Consider the following 27,818-nt stretch of genomic DNA (forward strand, 5'->3'; position numbering starts at 1 on the left):
GGCTGGAGGGGCTGGAGTGTGCTAAAACCTCGCCCCTGCAGCCAAGCAGAGAAATGGCCGCCCAGAACACCGTGGATTCAGAGAAAGCCCAGGATGCCGAGGTCCAAAGCGTAGAGGGGCGCCAGGGGGCAGAAAATCTGGGAGAAAACCTGGGAGAAACCTGGGAGACGCCCCAACCCGAGAGGTACCGGACAATACATTGAAACATCTGGAAAATACCCAAAAGAAAATTAAAATCACGGCAATGATCCACACAAACATCAGGGACCAACACGAAAATCTGCTAGGTTGTGTAAAGCCTGCAACAAACGAGAAAAAGACTAAAAAGAATAGTAAGAACATTATAGAGATTTCCGCAAGTGAGACGGAAACGGAAAGTGAAAAGGAAGACGAATCTGAAGTTGAAGATACTGATACAGAAAGTAAAAGGGAAGGGGACCGCAAAGACTCCAATAAGGAGACGGATGGGGAACAACTAAAAATGGCAGCTAAGGAAAAGAAAAAAAGAAAAAAAAAACAAAAACGGAGGTCAAATCATCACAATCTGAAGGAAAAAAACTCTTCAAAAATGAGAGCAATAAATAAACTTGCTTTGCTAGAGCATAAAGAAAAAAAAGCAAAAGCAAAAACAAGTGAGGGTTTAAAGGTGATCAAAAGGCGGGGCCTTACAACAAAAGGCCTGCCAAATCCACTCCTATCATGCCTCTTAAAGGCATTCTTTACACATCAATACAAAAGAAAGTTGAATTCGAGACGGAAGTATCAGACGCAGAAATGCTAGAAGTGGCACAAGAAACACCGCCAGGTCCAAAACAGAGGAAAACGGACACGCTCTGTATAGAAAAACTAAAACCTACTACTGAAGAGGCTAGACCTCAAGAAAATGCTAATAACAAGAAGAATGAAGGAGGTATAACCCAAGAAGATACAAAGGGGGCAGGAAAGCTGCCTTTCAACCAAACAGAAACAAAGAGAAATCCCTGATTCAAAGCATACAACAAGCAGATCCAACACCTAAAAAAGGGACGCAGTCCAACCCAGGTGAAACTGTAGAAGGAGCGGATGGGCAAATGCTGGAAACAGCGCAGGTGGAGCAAATAACATCAGAGGCCCTAGGGCGGGACCAAATACAGGTCGAAAGAGAGCATCGTTTGGCCTGGACCAAGCCCCATTTGGTGAAAGCTCAGTTAAAAACTCTACTTTGTTAGGAAAGGCGCTTCACAATTTGCCCCATTTGGTTGCTGCTAATTTATCTGCTGTGAATTTTGCATAAAAGTCTTGACCATAAGTCAGTGACAAATTCAAAACAGGATGATTTGTTACAGGAAATGTTTAATGCACATTCCTGAAATATCCGTTAATATAACTTGTCTTTACAAATCACACACTGGGTTTACATCTCAGTTTGCCCATAATACGCTAGTGCCAATGCATTTCGGATAGATTCTTCATCAGGGCGGTATTTAGGCAAAATCCATGTCACATGACTGATATTTCATTCATATCTAATAAATGTTCAACACATTTAACACATTAAGCCATTATATTTCAGTTAAACCAATACAAAAACACATACCATTTTGTGAGCGAACCACATCCGTTTGCATAGGTAGAGAAAAATAAAACAAAATGGATGTATCAATTAGTTAGTTGGTGATGTAATATATACTATGTGTATCAGCAAAAGCTGAATGAGCATGTCCTACCTGAGTCATGCCAGTTTCTTGATAATGTACGTCTGTACACAGATACATCTATAATATAAATAAAGACTTGTCACCCTTTTGCTGGTGTTTAGAAGGAAAACATGTAGTCCCATGGACACGGACAGTACTTACCGAGCAGCTTGTGCTCGCAGGACGTGTAAGCCGAATGAGCCACTGGATTACGCGCTCGCGGCAGGTTCGCTTTCTTTTTATGTGTTACCATGGAGACAGGGCGAGGCGTCGTGGTCCAGCTGGAGCACGTACGCCTTGCGCCTCACCCCCGGGAGCGAGCCCTGGGGCGGGGATGTCTCCATGGAAACGGATGCTTAGGAAGCGCATGTACGTGTAAAGAAGGTGCGCGTGCGTATATATGCAGTTTACTAGAGGAACGAATGAAGATGCTTGTACAGAGAATGAAACACACTCCGTATATGTCTAAGGAAACGGTGGGGAGGGCCAGGGGCCGCTCCTAATGCTCTTACAGTGAGGGATGCCAAATGTGTCATACCTTATATAAATCACGGTGTCACAACAAGGTATGCTTGTGGTCTGAAAAGAACCACAGACTATACTGCAGAGAGTGGAGGTAGTAAGTGAAAATAAAAGTACTAGTGGTGCCTGGCATGTATAATTGATAAATGCGTACAACAGAAAATGCAAGAAAGCCAAAAACAGCCCTCGAGAGTGAGCACTGATTTGTCCACAGAATGTGGATGGAAAGTAAAAATGTTACCAGAACTCTGGGTGCAACTCGCTTATATCTGACAATGCAATCGAACAAGTCTTATAAAAAGCACAAGTAATTAATTTCTTCGTTGAGCCCCCTTGGAGTTAGGGAGCTCAGGCGGTCGATCCAGAAGGATTCTGTAACGCTCACCTGATTCCCGCAGAGGCGCCGGTCCTGACTGGGTGAATGCTGTATCTTCAAAGGTGATGTGTAACACACGGTTGGCTCTTTGGGCTGGACCTCTGTGCACTGTATGTCTGACTCGAAGAGTAAGATGTCTGCAGATAGAAAATATGGGATTAATGAACTGGGGTTATTGGGTGCCTCTCTCCTCTTCCCTTTCTCTTCTCCTGTAGAACCCCAAAGGTTAACACCCTCACCTTAGGTAAGTGAACGCCGAGCTCTCCATCTGCCTCGGGGCAGGGTGACGTAACCAGTTTCTTCACTGGATAAGGGTGCAGGCCTCTTGACCTCAGAGGACTGCTGTCCGTCGTTAACTGCACGAACGGTAAGTTCTGGGCACTTCAAATGTCTTAAAAGTCTTTTGTAATGATATCTCTTGTTTTGCAGGGTTCCGGCGATGGCGGATGGCGGGCTGATGAGAGTTGAGGATCGAACCCGCGTGAGGAATAGAAGCGCCTGGAAGCACGTAAGTAAGTGCTTGTAGCCTGCTTCACGATGCGCACTAGCTGTCCCTTTTATCTTGCAGGTACAAGTTCGGAGCTTTAGAGAAGCGGAAGGGTGCTGGAATACCCACTGGATTCGGCGTGGGAAGGAGTAATGGCACGTGAGTAATAAAGTTGCCCAATGTCTTTAAACGCACCTTCTTTTGTCTTTCAGATGCGGGATGCAGCGCCGAAGGCCTCCGGAGCGTGTGAAGAGCTGGTAAGCTTTTGTCTTTCAGATGCCGGAATGCAGTGCGAAGACCTCCGGAGCATGCGAAGAGTAGGTAAGCCTTTGTCTTTCAGATGCCGGAATGCAGCGCGAGGCGTTGGTGACAGCCGATGGACCAGGTAAGAGATGCGCTGCAACTGAAGACCGTAGTGCTAACCTGTTCTTTCTTTGTCTTTACAGGTGCTGCTGAAGACTGGATTCCAGGATGGTAAGCCTTTGTTCCCTTAGGCCCAGGATCAGAAGCAGAAGACACGATGAGCGTTCTGCTGCAGAGAATGCAGAATAACGCAAAGCAAGATTCATCCATCGGGTGTGGTTTAAATAGCCTCCTGTAGTGCTTAGGTGTCTCCTTCCACAGCCACGCCTAAGAAAAGAGTTCCTGCTTTCCAGAAGAGTTCCAGTGTTCTGAACCTAGGGAGTGGCTCCTGCCCCACCCAACAGGAAAAGTAGTCCCAAACAGAAGAGGATCAGGGGTTCAACTGGCAGGTAAGTAAGCAGCATGGTCTGCTGCAGGTAAGTCCACCCAAGCATTATGAGCCCGGCGCTTCCAGCACTGGGACTGGGCATCTTTATGAGCCTGGTGCCACTGGCGCCAGGACAGGGTCCAAAAGGTCCCAATTGGGACTGGCTGGCACTCGGAACCGTGGTTATGGGTCTGCTTCCAAGGGAGTCGGGCAAGTCCTGATCTTTTGGAAGCAGAGATCATGACAGCACCCCCCTCAAGGCCCCTCCCAAACCAGGCTTCTCCGGGGGTTTGGGCTTGTTAGGAAATGTTCGATGAAATCTTTTGATTAGACGAGGCGCGTGGACATATTCTGCAGGTTCCCAGGATCTTTCTTGGGGACCGTAGCCTTTCCAGTCAATCAGGTAAAATAGTTTAGATTTGGAGATCTTGGAATCCAGGATGCTTTTGACTTCAAACTCGAGTTCTCCATCAACTAGAATAGGTTTTGGAGATGTAGTTAGTCGGGTTTGAGGTTGCACGGGTTCTAATAGAGAGACGTGGAAGACCGGATGTATCTTCATGTGAGGGGGCAAGTCCAACTTGACCGCTACTGGATTTACTATGGTAGTGATGGAATAGGGACCAAGGTATCTTGGGTTGAATGTGCGTGGTCCTTTTAGAGGTAGATATTTGGTGGATAACCAGACTTGATCTCCTACTTGATATTGGGGGGCTTCCTTCCGATGTTGGTCTGCTCCTTTCTTGTATTGTTCTTTAGCCCTTTGAAGGTGAGAAACGGCTTCCTTAAAGGCTTGGGTGATTGTAGAATGCAGGTGGTCTACTGCTGGTGTTCCAAGATCTTGGAGTGGATCCAACTCCGAGGTTCGAGGGTGACTACCGTATAAAAGAAAAAACGGGGTCTTCCCAGTTCCCGAGTGGACAGAGTTATTGTAGGCATATTCGGCTATCCAAAGGATATCTTTCCAAGTTTTTTCAGTTTGTTGTAGCATGCAGCGCAAATACTGTTCCAGAGTTTGATTGGTCCTCTCGGTTTGTCTGTCGGTTTGAGGGTGGTGGCTGGTCGAAAGTCTCACATCAATTTGAGCCGACCGACAGCAACTTCGCCAAAAATGAGAAATAAATTGACTACCTCGATCCGAAATTAGAACTGAAGGAAAACCGTGCAGTCGGACGATGTTTTCGAGAAATTCTCGGGCCAGAGTTGCTGCTGTTGGTAAGCCTTTGAGTGGAATGAAATGCGCCATCTTGGAGAATAGGTCCACGATTACTAGGATCGTATTGTATCCGGAGCATGGAGGTAGATCGGTGATGAAGTCCATAGAAAGCGTATGCCAAGGGCGAGGCGGGATGTCAATAGGGCGTAAGAGGCCGGCTGGTTTTTCCTTTTGACTCTTGTTTTGGGCGCATACTCCACAGGACATTATAAAGTCTCTGATATCTTTTTTCCAAGACGGCCACCAGAAGTAGCGCTTGATCTTTTCCGAGGTCTTGGTCATACCGGGATGTCCTTCCATTAAAGAATCGTGATAACAAGAGATTACCTTTTTCTGTAAATCTGTGCTGGGCAGGTATAACCGTTCTTGGAAATATAATAGGTTGTCCTTCACTGTAAAGTCCTTTCCCTGCAGATGCCAATTCTGTATGTCTGCTGGAGTTACCAGTAGCCTGGCTTTATCCTTAACTTCCTCTATGGATTGTGTGGCGATTACACCTAGAATTCTTTGTTCGGGAATAATAGGTACAGGTTTAGGATTGATCAAATGTTCTTCCACTCCCATCCGAGAAAGGGCATCAGCTTTACCGTTTTTTGTACCAGGTCGATAGGTAATTATGAAGTCAAACTCGGCAAAGAATAGTGCCCAACGGAGTTGCCTAGAGGATTGAGCTTTTGCGGTTTTCAAATATTGCAGGTTTCGGTGATCTGTAATCACAGTAACGGTGTGTCGGGCCCCCAGAAGATAATGCCGCCAAGCCTTAAAGGCGGACTTGATAGCTAGAAGTTCCTTATCAGTAATAGTGTAATTGATTTCAGGAGGCGAGAATTTGCGGGACCAAAATGCCACGGGATGCAACTGATTGGTTACTGGGTCCTTTTGTGATAGAACTGCCCCCATGGCAAGGCTCGAAGCATCAGTTTCAACGATGTAGGGGAGTTCTGGGCGAGGATGTTTTAAGATCGGTGCAGAGATAAATCTAGTCTTCAAATTCTGGAAAGCTTGTTCCGCCTCGGTAGACCATTCAAAACGTTTGTTTTTCTTTAACAAGGCGGTGATGGGCTGGACTATTCGAGAGAATTCGGGGATAAACCTGCGGTAAAAGTTAGCGAAGCCTAACATGCTTTGAACACCTTTTACGGAGGATGGCGATGGCCATTTGAGAATTGCATCGACCTTCTTTGAATCCATACGCACTCCGCTAGGTGATAATATGAATCCCAAGAATTCAACTTCAGTCACGTTGAAAACACATTTTTCCAACTTAGCGAAAAGTTTGTATTGACGCAATCTCTCGAGGACCATTTTCACGTGTTTCCGATGTTCAGTTTCCGATGAAGAATAAACGAGGATGTCGTCAATGTAAACCACAACACACACATCTATGAGCTCTATGAGGACATCGTTCATAAAATATTGAAAGGCGGGCGGTGCATTGCAAAGTCCGAAGGGCATGACCTGATATTCAAATAGCCCATACTTGGTGCTGAAGGCCGTCTTCCATTCATCGCCCTCTTTTACTCGTACCAAGTGGTAGGCTCCTCTAAGATCCAGCTTTGTATATATGCATGCTTTTCTGACTTGGTCCAGGAGTTCAGGGATCAAAGGTAACGGATATCTATTCTTAACGGTGATCTGGTTCAGGACGCGATAATCTATACAAGTTCTAAGGTCCCCTTCTTTTTTTGGAACGAAGAACAAAGCTGAGGAAGCAGGGGACTTGGAAGGACGAATAAACCCATTTGCTAGGTATTGATCCAGGTATTGTCGGAGATGAAGATTCTCAGGCTCGGTGAGGGCATAAATTCTACCACAAGGAGGAGTAGATCCAGGTATCAGGTCTATCTGGCAGTCATAAGACCTATGAGGAGGTAGAGAGTTAGCCTGATCCTTCCGGAAAACATCTTGGAATTCTAGGGATTCAGGAGGTAACTGAGGAGCCTCCGAGGAAATTGCTGCCAGTGCAACACCAGGTCGAGGGTGACAAGTGGAGACACATTCTGGAAACTGAACCGTTCTTGCTCGCCAATCGATCTGAGGATTGTGCTTCTCTAACCAAGGAATTCCTAGAATAATCTGGAACTGGGGGGCCTTGATCACATCGAGCACGATCTTCTCATGGTGTCCATCTTGATTTACTAGCGTCACTTCTTGGGTGGTATGCGTTACTGGTCCGGAGGCTATCTCCGTACCATCCACCGTAGTAATGACGTCCTTTACAGCCTTTGGACAAAGATTCAGATTCATCCTCAAAACCATTTCATGATCCACATAATTGCCGATGGCACCGCTGTCGACGTAAGCTTCAATCGCATGTAATCGATCCGGATGTTCAGGGCTAATGAGGACCATAGGTATCACGAAATGCGAGGTCACGGAACTGGTTTTCACGCTCTGCAAGAGGACCTCTATTCTTGTCGGGCGAGGTCGTTTCCCTGCTCAGAGTTTGTCACCCTGGTAACTGCAGCTCCTACTGCCTTCTTGGCTGGTTTCACCGGACAGTCTCGAAGAAAGTGCCCAGAGTTTCTGCAATAGAGGCATAATTGCAGCTGTTTTCTCCTTTCCCGCTCCTTTTGTGTTAGTGGTCCTTTCAGGCCCCCTATTTGCATGGGTTCCCCGGAGTCTACTCCTTTAGTAGGAGTTGGTGGTTTGGAAAATACTCGAGCATCAAACTTGGAACGATCGGCCTTCCTGTTCTGCAGTCTGTGGTCAATTTGAACGACTAAGTCAATATAGTCCGAACAGTCTTGCGGGGGATTCACTACTTGGGCTAACACATCTTTGAGCTCTCCACGTAGACCTCTATAAAACAGCGTAATCCTTTTGTCCTCAGGCCATCGAGTTTCCACTATCAGTCTGTTGAAAGACGCAATATAAGCCAAAAGGTCTTGATTACCCTGTCGCAATGAAAGGAGCTCATTGTCCAAGGCCTGCACCTGTGAATGTCTTGCAAACAGTTTTTCCATACTGAGCTGAAAAGCTCGAAAATCATGGAGAACCGGATCATCTTGATTAACTAGAGGGATCGACCAGTCTGCCGCATTGCCACTAAGGTACGAAAGCACGAAAGCTACCTTAGCTTGATCAGTTGGAAAGGCTGCTGGCCGGCATAAGAAGTGCAACCGGCACTGATTAATAAATACTGCAAACCTCTTTGGGTCACCAGAAAATCGTTCGGGCGGAGCCAGAGGTACATTCCCAGGTAGGTTGATCTGCACTGGGTTCGTAGAGGATGTTGAAGGAAGATTTGCCCCTGATGCGGGTAACGGAGTTTGTCCGGCTTGTGACTGTAGCAATTGTCTAGCGAGATCGTCTGTTCGCTCCTTGGAAATAATCAGTTCCCTTCTTAGAGCATTCGTTTCCTGACGGGCTGCATGCACTTCTGCTCTTAGTTCCCCAAGTAACTGGGCTAGCTGGTCGGTATCCGAGGTTTCCATTGCGCCTGGGTGGGAGTTTTGCGATAGGCTTTGCGTTCTGTAACGCTCACCTGATTCCCGCAGAGGCGCCGGTCTTGACTGGGTGAATGCCGTATCTTCAAAGGTGATGTGTAACACACGGTTGGCTCTATGGGCTGGACCTCTGTGCACTGTATGTCTGACTCGAAGAGTAAGATGTCTGCAGATAGAAAATATGGGATTAATGAACTGGGGCTATTGGGTGCCTCTCTCCTCTTCCCTTTCTCTTCTCCTGTAGAACCCCAAAGGTTAACACCCTCACCTTAGGTAAGTGAACGCCGAGCTCTCCATCTGCCTCGGGGCAGGGTGCCGTAACCAGTTTCTTCACTGGATAAGGGTGCAGGCCTCTTGACCTCAGAGGACTGCTGTCCGTCGTTAACTGCACGAACGGTAAGTTCTGGGCACTTCAAATGTCTTAAAAGTCTTTTGTAATGATATCTCTTGTTTTGCAGGGTTCCGGCGATGGCGGATGGCGGGCTGATGAGAGTTGAGGATCGAACCCGCGTGAGGAATAGAAGCGCCTGGAAGCACGTAAGTAAGCGCTTGTAGCCTGCTTCACGATGCGCACTAACTGTCCCTTTTATCTTGCAGGTACAAGTTCGGAGCTTTAGAGAAGCTGAAGGGTGCTGGAATACCCACTGGATTTGGCGTGGGAAGGAGTAATGGCACGTGAGTAATAAAGTTGCCCAATGTCTTTAAACGCACCTTCTTTTGTCTTTCAGATGCGGGATGCAGCGCCGAAGGCCTCCGGAGCGTGCGAAGAGCTGGTAAGCTTTTGTCTTTCAGATGCCGGAATGCAGTGCGAAGACCTCCGGAGCATGCGAAGAGTAGGTAAGCCTTTGTCTTTCAGATGCCGGAATGCAGCGCGAGGCGTTGGTGACAGCCGATGGACCAGGTAAGAGATGCGCTGCCACTGAAGACCGTAGTGCTAACCTGTTCTTTCTTTGTCTTTACAGGTGCTGCTGAAGACTGGATTCCAGGATGCTAAGCCTTTGTTCCCTTAGGCCCAGGATCAGAAGCAGAAGACACGATGAGCGTTCTGCTGCAGAGAATGCAGAATAACGCAAAGCAAGATTCATCCATCGGGTGTGGTTTAAATAGCCTCCTGTAGTGCTTAGGTGTCTCCTTCCACAGCCATGCCTAAGAAAAGAGTTCCTGCTTTCCAGAAGAGTTCCAGTGTTCTGAACCTAGGAAGTGGCTCCTGCCCCACCCAACAGGAAAAGTAGTCCCAAACAGAAGAAGATCAGGGGTTCAAGTGGCAGGTCTGCTGCAGGTAAGTCCACCCAAGCATTATGAGCCCGGCGCTTCCAGCGCTGGGACTGGGCATCTTTATGAGCCTGGTGCCACTGGCGCCAGGACAGGGTCCAAAAGGTCCCAATTGGGACTGGCTGGCACTCGGAACCGGGGTTATGGGTCTGCTTCCAAGGGAGTCGGGCAAGTCCTGATCTTTTGGAAGCAGAGATCATGACAGATTCTCTTTAGTCCATTCTTTTTTGGAAATTCTCGTAGGTGTCTTTCTTAAATATCACTTCCAAAATCAAAAATTGGATTTGAGCCAAGTTATGTTTTCTCTCATCCAAAATGTCTTGCCACAGCTGAATTTGGATTGTGGTTCCTTATACATGACCTATGTTCATTCCATCTTGTTTTTGCTACCCTAAGGGTCTGACCCACATAGTACAGTCCGCATGGACATTTGATAGCATAAATCACGTTGTTTGACTCACATGTAGCAAAACGTTTTAGTCTGATTGTCTCCCCCGTGTGGGGGTGCTTCACTGTTTCGCCTTTCATATTCGCTGATAGCCGAATGTGGGTCTTCTCTGCTCTGGGTAGAGAAGACCTACTGAAAGTAAAGACTAAACAAGATGTAGTTCCTCCTCTCGTCTTCGTGTCCAAATACTCGCGACAGAGTAATCGCATCAAGTACATTATTAAAAAGCATTGGAACACTTGTAAGAGGATTCAATTCAACACTACAGCTAAGTCAATGCCTAGTCTGGGATACTGAATGGAAACCCTTATTGATATATCTTTATGTCCAGTTCATGAGTTCTGGATGACTACCCCTATATAACACCCCTCTCTTAGAATCCCCCTAACCCCACTGAGCCAAGAAGTAGTTCTGTTTTGCAAGTTTAAAAGGTTTATTTGAGAAATAAAACAAAATATAGATACCACGCTTTTATAATAAATTAATAATCAATATCGCCCTTATAAATATAATGTTAATCAACAATGGGTAATCTGACACTAGCACACTTCTTTATAATCAATGAGGAGTTGGTGTAGGATGGATAAGGCAGCGAAAATACTTTTATGGTTTCAAATGGATGCAATGTTGAATGGAAATGCAGTACAGAAACTAACTAATATGGTTTCACAAGGTATCATATGTTCACTTTTCCCCTGGTGGCAATTCACCGCCCCCCTATATGCAATGCAAGGAGATGGAAGTAACACACACAGTTCTCAGGAATGCAATCAAATACAATATGAAATTCAATTCCCACCCCAGCAAGCTTAAAGAAAACAGGTATGAGTTTTAAAACACAGGCCCAAGTGCTTTGAATGTGGTGGCAATGAAGTGAGAAATATGCTGAAAATGCTTTTAATTCCCTTTAGGAGGTTCACTGGGAGTGAGAGATACTTGGGATGAGCTCAGGCTCACTTTAGCAATGATTCAGGGATGGTTATTAAGAGGCAAACACATTTTTAGCAAAGGAAAGCAAAAAGCTACTATCTTTTTACTGGTAAAGAAATCAGGCCAAATCGCAAATCGCGGCAAAATTCGCGAGTGTGTGAATCGCGATTACGGCAAAAGTATAAGGAGTTCCAGAGATATGAACGATTTTGTAAAGGTCGTTTTTCGGATTTAAAGTACCTCAAAATGACAGGTGACATGATTTCTAGGAGACAGTTCTAATCAGATTAAAATAGTTGGATTATTGAGTTATTATATGAATTATTTTAACTAAGAGTTTATTTCTGTCACAATCTGATCTAAGTACTCACTCCTAGCTTTGAAAGGACTGGACCTCGCCACGGATCGGGTCAGGATTGGCTGCGGTTCCCTCGACACGGACAGTCTCTGCGCGCAGCACCTGGGTCAGCTCCGCTCTGCTGGGTCTGTCAGGCACCGGTTCTGCTCACAGCATCTGGGTCAGCTCCCCGGATACAGCGGCCTGTGGTTCTCTGGATCTCTGGTCTGCTTTCTGGGTGTCTCTGCTTTCTCTGGGTACAGCACTGCTTCTGGATCTTTCTGGTGCAGGGTTTCAGGCAAGAATCAACAGCTCAGCCCGGCTGTGAATAGTCTGCAAATGATTTTGAGGCCTGCTGAAGAGAACTCAGCTTGTGGGTTAGGCCTGTTCTTTACAAATTCTGAAGTAAAGTCTTGGTCTCTGAAGATTGATGGATTGAAGTCTGAAGTCTCCCGGCAGAGCGTCTCGCGGAAAGTGAAAAAGGGATCTCCACTTGTCCTGTACTGTCTGCTTTTATGTATTTAGAAAGTGGGTGTGTGCGCAGCATCACTAAGCCAGCCCCTCTCTCAATTTATCATTGGCCAAGCTTTCCTTTCTCCCTTGATTGGGGGAACTGAGTTGTGAGTCAGAGTGATGAGGTAGATTTTATGGCCTGAGGGCCCTCCCCTGGTCAGTTTGCCCACAAATTTATATTTGATTCAAATACATCTTTCCCAACTACACAGTTGTTTTTACATCACCTACACACATCACATATCACATGAGGTAGGCACTGTTCCGACTCTGGCGTTTCTAGGAGCTTGGGTAAAGAAATGGCAACTTATTTTCGATTTTAGTGGGTTATGCAACATTGGTTTTTCATAAAAAATGATACACATATACACGGCCTGTCCATACATACTCCAGTAAATTCCCATGTCTCTAGCTTAAACACAGAGTCTGTGGTGTCAACAAATAGCGGGGTTGTGCCCCAGAACATCACACAAATTGGAGTTTGGGCTTGAATTGTGGGCAAAGTTTTCATTTTAAGGATCCCCAAATTTCATATTTCTGTCATCTGGTTACCAAGAGTTATCAGTATTTCTGTAAAATATATATTTGCTTTCAATTGAAAGTACTGCAGTGTTTGAGTCCGCCCCCAAAGTTTGGGGATGACAGTGATCACATGTCTCTCCTGGCTGGCAGATCTTTGTTGACAGGAAACAGTCAAAATCACCATATCCTATTCAAGGGAAAAGGTCTTTTGTGTGGGCTCCAGAAAGCTGAGGTCAACAGACCAGGGGGCCACTTTACATTTGGTTAGCATGACCATGTGATATCCTGGGCTTTCTGAGGTGAGACGGTTTCCCAGTCTTTTGGCCTGTTAATCAAATCAGATTGTCTCTGGGAACAGCAGGTGGTTAGATCTTCCATTACCTAACAAGCTTTGAAGTCCCAATTGTCACAGAAGGCTGATTAGCTTCTGAAGTAGCAGTTCTCCTGTCAGAGTTTAGACCGCTAGCGCCGCCTTGAGTCCAAAGCGGGTACTGCATGCATTTTTTTGAGTTGTCTTGAACTACTGCATTTCAATAGAGTGGTCTTTTGCTTGATAGTATAGGACCCTTGCTTAACATTGTTTTGATGGCATCCTCACAGTAGAGTGGTGATGTGGAACCCCCCCCACAAGAAGGTTGTATCTTTGGAGTGGTCTTGTGCCAACTGTGCAGTTCTCCTATTCTGGCGTGAATGTGGGCGGCGATAGCTCATCCCCACATCCACCCAGTCTATTGATTTAGTTTGTTCTGGGATAGAATAATGGGCGGCGACAGCTCATCCCCACATCTACCCAGTCTATTGATTCAACATGTGTCAAAACACATGACAAATCCCCACGCCCGACTGCGCTTTGATTCAAGTCGAGGGGAAGTCGGGTGCAAAGGAGCTTTTGAGCCCTTGCGCTGGTATGTCGCCATTATCTTCTTCCAATCCTGTAGGTGGCACAGTTCAGCATCTTTTCCTCCACCCAGTTGGATCGATCGGTTCTCCTCGCCGGTCCTGATGGGAATATTGGGCGGTACCCCGGTGCCCTCGGGTCTCTGCTCCCGGTCCCCGGATCATCCTCCTTGGTCAGTCTCCATGGTTTCATCTCTCCTAGGATGATAAAGCAAAGCGGCAATACCTATTCGTAGACATTTCTTCACCACTATTAATGGTGTGGCGAACATATACATTTTATACTTTAATATACCTAACATTTTACTTTTGAGATACAAGTTATCATTCAAAGACAGTGGCTTACAAGAGTATAATATTTTAGAGACTATATGTGGGATATTTTAGGGTTGGAACTGAATTACTCTGGAGTGGCCCCCTCTGGGATTCCAGTGGATTCCTCCAGTTGTTTCAGAGTATGCATGGGATGGCAACACTTTAGCTGATTTATATGTACCCACTTGTCTTCCCCCTCTGCCAAACCGCCTTTGGGGATGCAGATCTTGTAGGCCACAGGGGAGATTTTGTCTATAATTGCAAACGGTCCCTTCCATGTAGGCAAAAATTTTCGCTGTTTGACCTGGTTCCTTTGGAAATTGTATAGATAGACCCGATCACCCACCTTATATTCCTTTCGGGTAGTTTTTAAATCATAGTGGGTCTTCATGCTCTCGGCTGATCTTTCTAGATTCCGCTGAGCATAGGCAAAAGCATGCTGAAGGTGTTTCCTTAAATTCTCCACATACTCATGAGTTGTGGAGGCATTTATCAACGTTTGCTCTACGGTTCTGTAGAGCAAATGCTGGGGAAGCACCATCTTGCGTCCAGTCATCAATGTAAATGGTGACATTTTGGCTGCAGATCAAGGGGTAGATCAGATGGCCATTAGGACCAGAGGTAATCGGATATCCCAACTTGGCCCAGAATCTGCCACAAACTTTTTTAACATGCTCACAATGGTTCGGTTATATCTTTCTACTGCTCCAGAAGAAGCTGGCCTGTAAGCAATATGTAGCTTTCTTTTGACTCCCAGTATCTCCCACATCTTTGTCATTACTTCACTGGTGAAGTGGCTACCTCTGTCTGACTCAATCCTTTGAGGTAGACCAAAACGGGAAAAGATGTGGTTAATCATCAGGGCAGCTGCTGTTTCTGCCTTGCAGTTTGGGGCTGGGAGACATTCCACCCACTTGGTGAACAAGCATGTAACGGTCAACATGTACTTGTTTTCTCTAGACGAGCGAATTACAGGGCCTACAAAGTCGATTTGCAAATCTGACCATGGCAGTGTCATCCCCCTCTTTTGGAGAGGCGCACGATGTGTGAGGGATGATGGCTGAAATTGTGCACACACAAGACACCCCTTCAAGTATTGGTCGAGGTCCTGCCCCATGTGTGGCCAGTATGCAACCTCTCTTAAGATTTCCAGTGTTGTGTGAAACCCCCTATGACCGGCGGTGGCCGCATCATGGGCGTGACTTAACATCAGGCTTCGGAATGAGGTAGGAACCACCCACTGATCATGGCCAGCTTGGGATTTTCTTACCAACAAACCGTCTTGGATTCGGAACATTTTTGGACATTTCATCAACACTCTTAGGTCCTCTTTCCCAATGTAATCTGTGTCCGTCAGGGGAAAGTTCTCAGGGTCCTCAAGGTGTTGGTAAAACTTCCCAATGATTGGATCCCCCTTCTGAGCTGTAATCAAATCAGCATCAGGGGTCTCTTTGCTCCATTGGGCAGTTGAAAGATCATTGTGAGCATTTGTCTGGGACCTAGTGATCGCAGTGACCGGGATTTCCCCCAACAGGAACTCTATTACTATTAGATCCCCTTGGATGGCCCCGGTTTTGGCCAGCTGATCAGCTAAGTCATTTCCAGTTTTGTCTGGTCCCTCTTCTTTGGAATGACCCTTGATATTTTTCCAGTAGATGGTCATCCCATTCGAAGTAACCAGATCATCAATATTTTGGATTAACTTCCCATGTTTCAGGGGTTTGTTATTAGCGCATAACATGCCTCTGGTTTTCCAGTTGACCAGGTGCTCCACGAACCCGTTCCGTACATAATCCGAATCTGTGATTATGACCAGTTTGTGGAGTTGATGCTGGACAGCAGTGAGGATGGCCTGATGCACAGCCATCAATTCCGCCACCTGACTACTTCGGGGACCAATTTTGTATCCAGTGGAGGGTTCTGGAAACTCCTTCACCCATGCATTCCCTACGTCGGCCACCAGTTCTTTCTCCCCGTTGTTGTCAACATGGTACGAGCATCCATCCACACAGACAGTAGGCATTCCCTCACACTTGTCTTCTTCAAAGACTTTGTGTGGGGAATTAAGGTATGCCTCCATGTTGTCCTTGGTTTTTAGACTTTCGTCCTCGAGACAGTTTTCTCTGGCACAATCATGCAAGTCAGCCAGACCTTGCGCGAGGGGACTCTTCTTGTTTTGGCCATATCTGACCTCCACAGGAAAGCCTTGCATTGACAGAATCCAGGAAGTAATTTGGGAATTACTCACATTTCTGGCCCGGATTCTGTCACTTTGGCGATATTGCAGAGGCTGGTGTGGAGTCTCCACTATGATGTGTTCCCCCTGGATAAACGGGCGGTAATTCTTCAATGCCCACACCGTTGCCAGGAGTGCCTTCTCACAATCGTTGAATTTTTCCTCCACAGAGGATAAAGTTTTGCTGGCATAGGAGATTACTTTATTGACCTTGTCATGCTTTTGGTATAATACTGCCGTCAAGCACGTATTAGAGAACCCCGTCTTCAGGAAGAACTCCTTGTTTCTGACAGGGTAAGCTAGGCAAGGCGCTTGTGAGAGGCTTCTTTTGAGTTGTCTTACCACCTCGGATTGTTCTGGACCCCATTCCCACTTGACCCCCCCCTTCAAGAGATGAATCAGGGTTCTAGTGATCTCTGCGTAGCCTTCAATGAACTTTCTGCTGTAATTAGTCAGTCCAAGGAGGCTCCTTAGTTCCCGTAGAGTTGTGGGGTCTTTCAGTTTCTGAAGTGCTTCCACTTTCTTTTCCTGGGGACAGAGACCCTGAGGGGTAATCTCATGCCCCAAGAAATTAACACGGGTTCTACACCACTGTGCTTTCTGTAAGGAAAGTTTTGCTCCGGCGGCCCTCAACTGTGTCAGAACATAACGGTTCTCCGCTATGTGTTCCTCCACAGATGAACTTTTGATGAGGACATCATCTACATAAGCCAGGTTACATCTCGCACCCAGGTCGGGCATGGCCTTATGTAGGAAAATGTTGAGTTCATTGCCGGAGTTGAGGTATCCGAAGGGAGTCCGGGTCCAGGTGTACTGCTGGCCCCCAAAGGTAAAAGCCAATTTGTATTGGTCCTCCCTACTGACAGGCACGGTCCAGTATCCATTGGTCAGGTCTATTGCTGTGAATACCTGTGACCCCTGAATCTGGGCCAGCCCTTGGTCAATGTAGGGCAGAGGCCATCGGGAAGTATGGACCCGTTTGTTGAGCTCCCTAAGGTCGGCGCAGAGTCTCCACTGGCCGTTTGGCTTCAATATTCCTAGCACCGGATTATTGAAAGTGCTGTGGACTGGACGGATTATTCCCCGGGACTCAAGGTTCTTAATTATTTCAGTAAGGGACTCCATGGATGCGAGAGGCAAATAATATTTCTTCACAAACACTGGAGTCATTCCAGGGTCCGTGGGAATTGTTGTGGTGTGGATGTCGGTGAGACCACAGTCATATGAGTCTACCGCAAAGAGATCTTGGAAATCCAAGAAAACTTGTTTCAACTTTTGCTTCTGTTCCAGAGTCACACAGGCATCAGCTAGGTTGACTCTCTCTTCCACTATCTGCCTGAAGCCTGGAAAGACTTCTGGTTTGGCTATCTCAGCGGCCTCCTCCAGCTGGGTGGAGAAGTCCCTGGTCAGAGTGCTGATTTGGACTGGAGGCTTCAGGTGGGAAAGGCAGCCCTCATGGACCTGGAAAATCACCTCATCCCTCCTGAAGTCACAAGTCACATCTTCCTTACCATAAGGGCAAGAAGTGTACACCAGGAAGTTCCCCCCCATGCCGGGTGAAAATCCTGTCTGGTGTTGTATTGTCCTCACTGTCACTGTCAAAACAGTCCTTGGGGATTGGTCCTAACAGTTAATTTCCTAAATCAATGGAGAAATGTCGGTCATCAATCGCCATTCCAATAATGGTGCCTGCGGCTAGAGTAATACTCTGTAAGTTGCTGTTATCCACCTCTATTGGAATGGTGTCATGTTCTATGTTGACTAATGGTGTTGGGTTTACCCCTAACCCTTGCTGTTGGAGAGAGGCATTTAGATGAATATAAGCATCAGGGTTTTTCAATTTTTGTCCTCTTTTAACATTCACTTCCAGGGAGAATTGTCGGGTCCTTTCTGGGATGGTGACTTCCTCTTTAATATGAATTTCAACTGCATAAGGTAGCAATTGAGCTTACCTAAATGCTTTTTCTGAATCATCAAAGCCCATGGGATTATCTGCTAATCGGGACCAAGCTTTGAAGTTTATTAGGTCCAAACTAATGGCGAAGCGATTGAGAATGTCACTGCCTAAGTAAAAGGCAGCAGTGACGTCTCGCACGACCCAACAATTATGGACTATGCTCTTGTTGCCAATGGAGATTTTGAGCATACACCTGTTTGGCAGGAGATGTTTGGAATTAGGTGCTTCCAGGTCCATTTCCCATTTGTCTATCAGTTCGAATGTGGGAATGGCTGGATCTGGTGGGAGTTGCCGGAACATGGCTTCGCCGATGAAGCTCTTACCGTTGTTCACACACACTCGAGCGAGAACAGAGCCGTTCCCATCATTTAACTGAACAGGGATGAACAACTGCTCTCCAATTTGCTGAATATCAGCCAGGCTCTGAGCTGATTTCAAATCTTTCTGGACTATAGGAGTGGGAGTTTCTGATTGTGGATTAGTAAAGAATTTCAGGGTGTTTCCTTCCAGTGTGGAATACCACCTTAAACTGGAAGGAAGGTTGATTTTCAGAAATAGAGAGGAACCCCCATCACCAGTCTGTTGTCCTACTGCTATTACTGTCACGTCTGGAATTTGGTTGTTCTGTAGGTGAAATTCTACTTGGTCAGATTTTTGTTCAACCATGTGGCAGGTGCCGTTTAAACTAACATGGTTGACACTCTGTTTTAATTTTATTGGTCGGCTAGTCTGGGTCCAGAGGACCTTGTTTACGCAATCTATTAGGGGTGACAACCTTCTCAGGAGGTCATTCCCTAGTAAACAAGGGGTGACCTCTGGAGTCACTACTATGACCGGGTGTTTCACCTTGTGTCGACCAATTTTAATGTCCAAGTCTGCAGTCCCCTCAACGGGAATTTCCTTCCCGTCAAAGTTCTGCAGTTGTCCAGGAAGAGAGGTGAGAGGAATTCGGTAATTCTCCCCCTTCCTGCATTTAGTTCCTCAAAGGCCATTTTGGACAGAAGGGTAGCTTGGGATTCAGTGTCCACTAGTGCCAAAATTGTACCCTGCCCCTGTACTTGTACCGGGGCATAGTATCTTCCCTCCTTCTCCTCAAGGGGGCACAGATAATGTACATTTTTGGACAACTGGTGGGCTAACTTTCTGGTTTTGGACATTGCTAGTGAAGAGATTTGGGCAGAATTCTGTGGAGAGCCTTGGGAATCTGAAAGAAAAAGTTGGCAACTGGAGATTAGAGCCATTGTGGGCTCCCCTGGTTCCGGTTCTGGGCCACCCCCCCTTTTTGGAGGCAGTCACCAGGATGGGTTTGAACCAGGGGATTTCGGTATTGTCAGTTCTGGGATGAGATGATGGGCGGCGGTAGCTCAGTCTCCACATCTCCCTAGTCTGAATTGACATCTCCTGGGACCCATTTTTCTTTGGGAGGAGTTCCCCCATCTCTGAAGGAGAAGATCCTTTTCCCAGGAACTTCTGAGGATCCCTCTCCCTCAAATTGGAAGACCTGTACCTCCTCCACAAAGTGGGTCTGTTTGGGTCCTTTGTTTCTCCTACCCCCCCTCTGCTCCTTGGGAGGCAGGCTTTCAGGGGCAGGAGATTTTGTTTCCGGTTCCTGGTTTTCCAGGGGCTGTTTACAAGTTGGGAAGGAAGCTTCCTCCAAGGTTGTACAGCCCCCTTCCCCTTGTGCCTCCTCCCTGGGAACCGGTGGGTTATCGGGGTGCTGCCCCCGTCATTGTTCTGGAGCACCCAGTCCAGAGTTTGGGGCATTCTGTGGTGGCATGCTCATCTGAGGGTTCTGTTGAGCCCTCAGTATGTGACCCAGATCTCGTGCCATATCTTGGACCAGGCGCTCAAGTTGTGAAACCCGCTCAGGCTGATAGGGGGCTCTATTTTCTCCCCTGGGCTGATCCCGGGAAGGGTAGCTATCCCTTCTCTGGTAGTACCCCGGATTGGGAAGATTTGGGTACCCTTCCACCCTTGGCCTCCCCTCTCCCGGATTAGGTTGTCTGGGCTCAGGGAATTGGGGAAAGAAGGATGGATGGTTTTGGGGTTGGAAATTGGGTGGATACCTGGGAAAAAAGTTCTGCCCAGGATTCGGTGAATTTGTGCCCTCCTGGGGGAAGTTAGGAGGGAAGTTCCCCGGGTCAGGTGCTTGGCTGGATCCCCCCCTTGGGCTGGAGGAGTCCACACATAACCCAGGATTGGTTGATTTCCCTTGTAGCGGGGACTTACATAGTCAGGGGAGCGGGGGACCCCATTTGTGGGACTACCTCCTCGACTCCCTGTCTGTGACTGGCCCGAGGGCCTTCTGGGCTGTGAATTATTTGGTACAGGCAGGTTTTGAGGCCCCCCCATCTCCAAATCTAAAACGGGGGCAACCTTTACCTCTGCCACCTTGGCAGCAGCAGGGGTGCTGTTGGTTTTGGGGTTTTTCGCGTGTTATTTTTATTTTTGATAGGCTTCTGCACCTCATAGATCCGGGTAGCCTGTTCAATAACCCAGTCTAAAGATCTTTTCTCATGAAAATCTCTCACGAGCTGGGTCATTATGTATTTGGGTAAGGCATGGAAAAACGTATTGATAAATTCTCTGCTATCCGTGCGCACCCTTCTGGTGGTCTGCGCAAAAGCACGCTTTAATTCTTGCACAAACTCTTGTGGGGCCTGATCCTCCCCACATTGCAAATTGTAGGCTGCCTTGCGAGCCTCTTGAGGATTTCTGTGCACAGAAAAATGTTTCAAGATGGCCGCCCTGTATGTGGACCACCTTGAATGGTTTTGATCCTCCAGCCCCGCAAAGAAACTGGAGTATTCTGGTGAGAAGGTCCACTTTACATATTGAATACAGCTTTGGCTGTCCTTCAAATGGAAAGTCTCCATTATTTGCTCATAGAGCTCCAAGTGTTCCCAAACAGAATACTTGGCGTTCTTATGATAAGGTCTGATGACACTCCTTATTGCCTATATTTGTTTCAATGGGTCCTTAAGCAAGGCCCTTTTTGCCTTATTGGCCTTTTTGGTTCGGGTAACCCTGGTCCATTCATCCTCCGACTCAGAAGCGCTGCTCCCAGAGGTGCCCGTCTGATCTTCTAGGTTTTCCTGGATTCTGCGAGCCTGGGAATGGCTGGCAGAATGTGGGGACCTGGTCTACTGTGTCCTGTGACACTCAGAGGAGTCTTCAGATCCCTCCTTGCTACCAGGATTTGCTGGGTATCCCCCCCACTGACCTAACTGGGCAGAGGTTTTCAGGATGCCCTTAATGGGCCTACTCTCCTGGGGTTCCCCACTAAATTGCACTGTGCTTGGGTGCCCATACCCGGATACCCGCCCATACATTCCTGGGAGGTACTGGCCTATGAGCCCCATGCTTTTGGCTGGATAGTAATCTGCCATCCCTGTGGCCTGGTGCTCATGTGCGCCAGGGGACATGCGGGTGGCAGAGTCCAGGGACTGAGAGAGATGAAGGCCTCCGGTACTAGGGCTCCCGAGGTTATGTTCCGGTACTTCCCTTTCCCAGCGAACCTCGTCTCTATTAGCCCCTGCTCCCTGTTGCAATGCAAGAGCCTGCGGCTTCTGTTCCTCAGTTAAGGCCTTACTAGACTCTATCAGTCTCTGCTGCATGGCAACCTGTTTCTGGAGCCTATCATTGTGCTGACAGAGAGCCTCATTTTCTCTCTGTGCCTCCTGGTTGGTCCTGGAGTACTGGGCCAGTCTTTGCTGCAGGAGGGTTACCTCCTGAGTCCCTTCCCTACTGGCCTTCTCCTTTCTTGTCAGAGCTTCCTCCACCCTCCTGGTGTGCTCTAACAAGTTCTGGTTTTCTTTTTGGAGGTCGCCCAGTCCCTGGAGGGCCAGGTGATTTTCTTCCATTTTTCTTTTTAAATGGCAGACTTCCTGGCCTAAGGTGTCCCTTTCCTGACCAAGAGCCTGAATTTGTGACGCCAGGTCATCCCTCTGCCTTTGAAAGGCACCAGCTTTCTGGCGCTCTTCATCAAACTCTGCCTGGGTATCCAGGTCTTTCAGAATCAGTTTGTTGCTCTCTGCCTTCACTCTATCTAGATGACTTTGCAGGGTGGCTACCTGCTCTGTGCATGCCCTGTTAAAGTCTAGTTGTTGCTCCAGCTTTTTCTGGCTCTGCAGGAGGGAGTCCAAACCTTCTTGGTACTCCTTCTGCAAGGCCAGAAATCTGGTATCCTGGTCAGACTTTTCCTGTTGCAGGATACACATGTCCTCTTTGATTCTAATGAGATACTGTCTGCTCTCATTTTCTGACTCCTGGCTCCTCTGCAGCCTCTGCTCAGAAGAGAACAGGTCAGATTGGGCCTTCTCTAACACCATCTGTTGCCTATTTGCCAGATCATGGCCTTCAGCACATTTATTCTGTATGACTCCCATATACAGGTACAAGTATGCCGCTATCCTGGCAATCTTGTTATGTTCCTCTTTGGCTTTAGGGGCCATATATAGTTCACTCAGGGCCACATGGAGGGGACCCTGATCTCTCCATGTATCTGACCCTGTTTCAGTGACCTGTTGCGCGATTGCCTGTAACCAGACCGTTTGGTCCTGATGAGTCCACTCACCTCTCACCAATAGCTTATGTAAGAGGTGCTCCCTCGCTATTTTCATGTCTACCAAGGTCGTCATTCTAGAAATTGATTTCCGTCCTGACTTACAGAAATTAGTATTTTATTTTTGCAAAACAGACCTTTCCCTTAGAGCGTCCTTTTGAGGTGTGCTTTACAGCGTAACACAGCGTGTTGATCCGACCGGATGTGTGTATCTTGTCAGTTAGCACACTGTATTAATCTGCACAAGTGATAGTTCTAATCCGGAATCCCGGGCTACGAGCCCCCAATTTGTAAGAGGATTCAATTCAACACTACAGCTAAGTCAATGCCTAGTCTGAGATACTGAATGGAAACCCTTATTGATATATCTTCATGTCCAGTTCATGAGTTCTGGATGACTACCCCTATATAACACCCCTCTCTTAGAATCCCCCTGACCCCACTGAGCCAAGAAGTAGTTCTGTTTTGCAAGTTTAAAAGGTTTATTTGAGAAATAAAACAAAATATAGATACCACGCTTTTATAATAAATTAATAATCAATATCGCCCTTACAAATATAATGTTAATCAACAATGGGTAATCTGACACTAGCACACTTCTTTATAATCAATGAGGAGTTGGTGTAGGATGGATAAGGCAGCGAAAATACTTTTATGGTTTCAAATGGATGCAATGTTTAATGAAAATGCAGTACAGAAACTAACTAATATGGTTTCACAAGATATCATATGTTCACTTTTCCCCTGGTGGCAATTCACCCCCCACTATATGCAATGCAAGGAGATGGAAGTAACACACACAGTTCTCAGGAATGCAATAAAATACAACACGAAATTCAATTCCCACCCCAGCAAGCTTAGAGAAAACAGGTATGAGTTTTAAAACACAGGTCCAAGTGCTTTGAATGTGGTGGCAATGAAGTGAGAAATATGCTGAAAATACTTTTAATTCCCTTTAGGAGGTTCAGGGGGAGTGAGAGATACTTGGGATGAGCTCAGGTTCACTTTAGCAATGATTCAGGGATGGTTATTAAGAGGCAAAGACATTTTTAGCAAAGGAAAGCAAAAAGCTGCTATCTTTTTACAGGTAAAGAAATCAGGCCAAAACGCAAATCGCAGCAGAATTTGCGAGTGCGTGAATCAGGATTACGGCAAAAGTATAAGGAGTAGCAAGTCGGTTCTAGGTTCCTGAGATTCTAAGCTTTCAGAGGAAAGTTAAACCAAGTTCCTAGGACAAACGGTTCCAGAGATATGAACGATTTTGTAAAGGTCGTTTTTCGGATTTAAAGTAACTCAAATTGACAGGTGACAGCTTTGAAAATGACATGTGACACGATTTCTAGGAGACAGTTCTAATCAGATTAAAATAGTTGGATTAAATAATTTTAACTAAGAGCTTATTTCTGTCACAATCTGATCTAAGTACTCACTCCTAGCTTTGAAAGGACTGGACCTCGCCACGGATCGGGTCAGGATTGGCTGCGGTTCCCTCGCCACGGACAGTCTCTGCGCGCAGCGCCTGGGTCAGCTCTGCTCTGCTGGGTCTGTCAGGCACAGCCGGTTCTGCTCACAGCGTCTGGGTCAGCTCCCCGGATAGAGCGGCCTGTGGTTCTCTGGATCTCTGGTCTGCTTTCTGGGTGTCTCTGCTTTCTCTGGGTACAGCACTGCTTCTGGATCTTTCTGGCGCAGGGTTTCAGGCAAGAATCAACAGCTCAGCCCGGCTGTGAATAGTCTGCAAATGATTTTGAGGCCTGCTGAAGAGAACTCAGCTTGTGGGTTAGGCCTGTCCTTTACAAATTCTGAAGTAAAGTCTTGGTCTCTGAAGATTGATGGATTGAAGTCTGAAGTCTCCCAGCAGAGCGTCCCGCGGAAAGTGAAAAAGGGATCTCCACTTGTCCTGCACTATCTGCTTTTATGTGTTTAGAAAGTGGGTGTGTGCGCAGCATCACTAAGCCAGCCCCTCTCTCAATTTATCATTGGCCAAGCTTTCCTTTCTCCCTTGATTGGGGGAACGGAGTTGTGAGTCAGAGTGATGAGGTAGATTTTATGGCCAGAGGGCCCTCCCCTGGTCAGTTTGCCCACAAATCTATATTTGATTCAAATACATCTTTCCCAACTACACAGTTGTTTTTACATCACCTACACACATCATATATCACATGAGGTAGGCACTGTTCCGACTCTGGTGTTTCTAGGAGCTTGGGTAAAGAAATGGCAACTCATTTTCGATTTTAGTGGGTTATGCAACATTGGTTTTTCATTAAAAATGATACACATATACACAGCCTATCCATACATACTCCAGTAAATTCCCATGTCTCTAGCTTAAACACAGAGTCTGTAGTATCAATAAATAGCGGGGTTTTGCCCCAGAACATCACACAAATTGGAGTTTGGGCTTGAATTGTGGGCAAAGTTTTCATTTTAAGGATCCCCAAATTTCACATTTCTGTCATCTGCTTACGAAGAGTTATCAGTATTTCTGTAAAATATATATTTGCTTTCAATTCAAAGTACTGCAGTGTTTGAGTCCGCCCCCAAAGTTTGGGGATGACAGTGATCACATGTCTCTCCTGGCTGGCAGATCTTTGTTGACAGGAAACAGTCAAAATCACCATATCCTATTCAAGGGAAAAGGTCTTTTGTGTGGGCTCCAGAAAGCTGAGGTCAACAGACCAGGGGTCCACTTTGCATTTGGTTAGCATGACCATGTGATATTCTGGGCTTTCTGAGGTGAGAAGGTTTCCCAGCCTTTTGGCCTGTTAATCAAATCAGATTTTCTCTGGGAACAGCAGGTGGTTAGATCTTCCATTACCTAACAAGCTTTGAAGTCCCAATTGTCACAGAAGGCTGATTAGCTTCTGAAGTAGCAGTTCTCCTGTCAGAGTTTAGACCGCTAGCGCCGCCTTGAGTCCAAAGCGGGTACTGCATGCATTTTCTTGAGTTGTCTTGATCTACTGCATTTCAATAGAGTGGTCTTTTGCTTGATAGTATAGGACCCTTGCTTAACATTGTTTTGATGGCATCCTCACAGTAGAGTGGTGATGTGGAACCCCCCCCACAAGAAGGTTGTATCTTTGGAGTGGTCTCGTGCCAACTGTGCAGTTCTCCTATTCTGGCGTGAATGTGGGCGGCGATAGCTCATCCCCACATCCACCCAGTCTATTGACTTAGTTTGTTCTGGGATAGAATAATGGGCGGCGACAGCTCATCCCCACATCTACCCAGTCTATTGATTCAACATGGGTCAAAACCCATGACACACATTATTGTGTGATCAACGAGTAGAACATCTGTTCAAAGAAGTTCCCACATCCGCCTATTAGCGAAGTCAGAACCTTAAAGACAGGCTAGTCCAAACCAAACCAGTACTCAAGAAGAGAATTTCAGAAAGGATTGGGACATTCCCTTGTTTGAATTGCAGCAACTGCAGTTATGTTATGAAAGGCGAAACAGTGAAGCACCCCCACACGGGGGAGACAATCAGACTAAAAAGTTTTGCTACATGTGACTCAAACAACGTGATTTATGCTATCAAATGTCCATGCACACTGTACTATGTGGGTCAGACTCTTAGGGTAGCAAAAACAAGATGGAATGAACATAGGTCATGTATAAGGAACCACAATCCAAATTCAGCTGTGGCAAGACATTGGGATGAGAGAAAACATAACTTGGCTCAAATCCAATTTGTGATTTTGGAAGTGGCATTTAAGAGAGACACCCAAGAGAATTTCCAAAAAAGAATGGACCAAAGAGAATCCTTCTGGATCGACCGCCTGAGCTCCCTAACTCCAAGGGGGCTCAACGAAGAAATTAATTACTTGTGCTTTTTATAAGACTTGTTCGATTGCATTGTCAGATATAAGCGAGTTGCACCCAGAGTTTTGGTAACATTTTTACTTTCCATCCACATTCCGTGGACAAATCAGTGCTCACTCTCGAGGGCTGTTTTTGGCTTTCTTGCATTTTCTGTTGTACGCATTTATCAATTATACATGCCAGGCACCACTAGTACTTTTATTTTCACTTACTACCTCCACTCTCTGCAGTATAGCCTGTGGCTCTTATCGGACCACAAGCATACCTTGTTGTGACACCGTGATTTATATAAGGTATGACACATTTGGCATCCCTCACTGTAAGAGCATTAGGAGCGGCCCCTGGCCCTCCCCACCGTTTCCTTAGACATATACGGAGTGTGTTTCATTCTCTGTACAAGCATCTGCATTCGTTCCTCTAGTAAACTGCATATATACGTACGCGCACCTTCTTTACACGTACATGCGCTTCCTAAGCATCCGTTTCCATGGAGACATCCCCGCCCCAGGGCTCGCTCCCGGGGTTGGGGCGCGAGGCGTACATGCTCCAGCTGGACCATGACGCCTCGCCCCATCTCCATGGTAACACATAAAAAGAAAGCGAACCTGCCGCGAGCGTGTAATCCAGGGGCTCATTCGGCTTACACGTCCTGCGAGCATAAGCTGCTCGGTGAGTACCATCCGTGTCCATGGGACTACATGTTTTCCTTCTAAACACCAGCAAAAGGGTGACAAGTCTTTATTTATATTATAGATATATCTGTGTACAGACGTACATTATCAAGAAACTGGCATGACTCAGGTAGGACATGCTCATTCAGCTTTTGCTGATACACATAGTATATTTTACACCACCAACTAACTAATTGATACATCCATTTAGTTTTATTTTTCTCTACCTATGCAAACGGATGTGGTTCGCTCACGAAATAGTATGTGTGTTTGTATTGGTTTAACCGAAATATAATGGCTTAATGTGTTAAATGTGTTGAACATCTACTAGATATGAATGAAATATCAGTCATGTGACATTGATTTTGCCTGAATACCGCCCTGATGAAGGTTCTATCCAAAATGCATTGGCACTAACGTATTATGGGCAAACTGAGATGTAAACCCAGTGTGTGATTCGTAAAGACAAGTTATATTAACGGACATTTCAGGAATGTGCATTAAACATTTCCTGTAACAAATCACCCTGTTTTGAATTTATCACTGATTTATGGTCAAGACTCTTATGCAAAATTCACAGCAGATAAATTAGCAGCAACCAAATGGGGCAAACTGTGAAGCGCCTTTCCTAACAAAGTAGAGTTACTTTGTTTTTTGGATATCATATGTTTGGACAGGTCCTTGTGCTATAGGACCATTTCGGACTGGCAGCTCCAGGCAAAAGCATTCTAAGTATTGGAATCAATTCAACTAATGTATCCGATAATTGAAAGTCTGAATTCACAAGTGGTGCCCCCCTCTCCCTCTTCACAGCTCAGTTAAAAACGACATCATCGAAAAAAACTGATGAGGAATCAAGCAATCGGAATAATCATTGA

General features: G+C 46.3%; 1 protein-coding gene across 1 annotated transcript; it reads left to right on the forward strand.

Annotated features, from left to right (window-relative positions):
- The first annotated feature begins 244 nt into the window (after window positions 1–244).
- On the forward strand, window positions 245–27,818 carry LOC138487453 (nucleolar protein 58-like). The gene is made up of 3 exons (XM_069613985.1): window positions 245–632; window positions 713–910; window positions 27,754–27,818. Exons 1-3 carry the CDS (start codon window positions 245–247, stop codon window positions 27,816–27,818), a joined length of 651 nt encoding a protein of 216 aa, XP_069470086.1.

The sequence above is a fragment of the Ambystoma mexicanum genome, chromosome 9, assembly GCF_040938575.1.
Source record: "Ambystoma mexicanum isolate Mex_15411 chromosome 9, UKY_AmexF1_1, whole genome shotgun sequence".
Taxonomy (NCBI): Eukaryota; Metazoa; Chordata; class Amphibia; order Caudata; family Ambystomatidae; genus Ambystoma; species Ambystoma mexicanum.

Excerpts from the sequence above, each read along its gene's own strand:
- LOC138487453 (XM_069613985.1), top strand. The coding sequence starts at position 245 with ATGATCCACACAAACATCAGGGACCAACACGAAAATCTGCTAGGTTGT. Across the intron at positions 633-712 it reads AAAAGCAAAAGCAAAAACAA|GCATTCTTTACACATCAATA; the intron begins GTGAGGGTTTAA and ends TGCCTCTTAAAG. Across the intron at positions 911-27,753 it reads TAACAAGAAGAATGAAGGAG|CTCAGTTAAAAACGACATCA; the intron begins GTATAACCCAAG and ends CCCTCTTCACAG.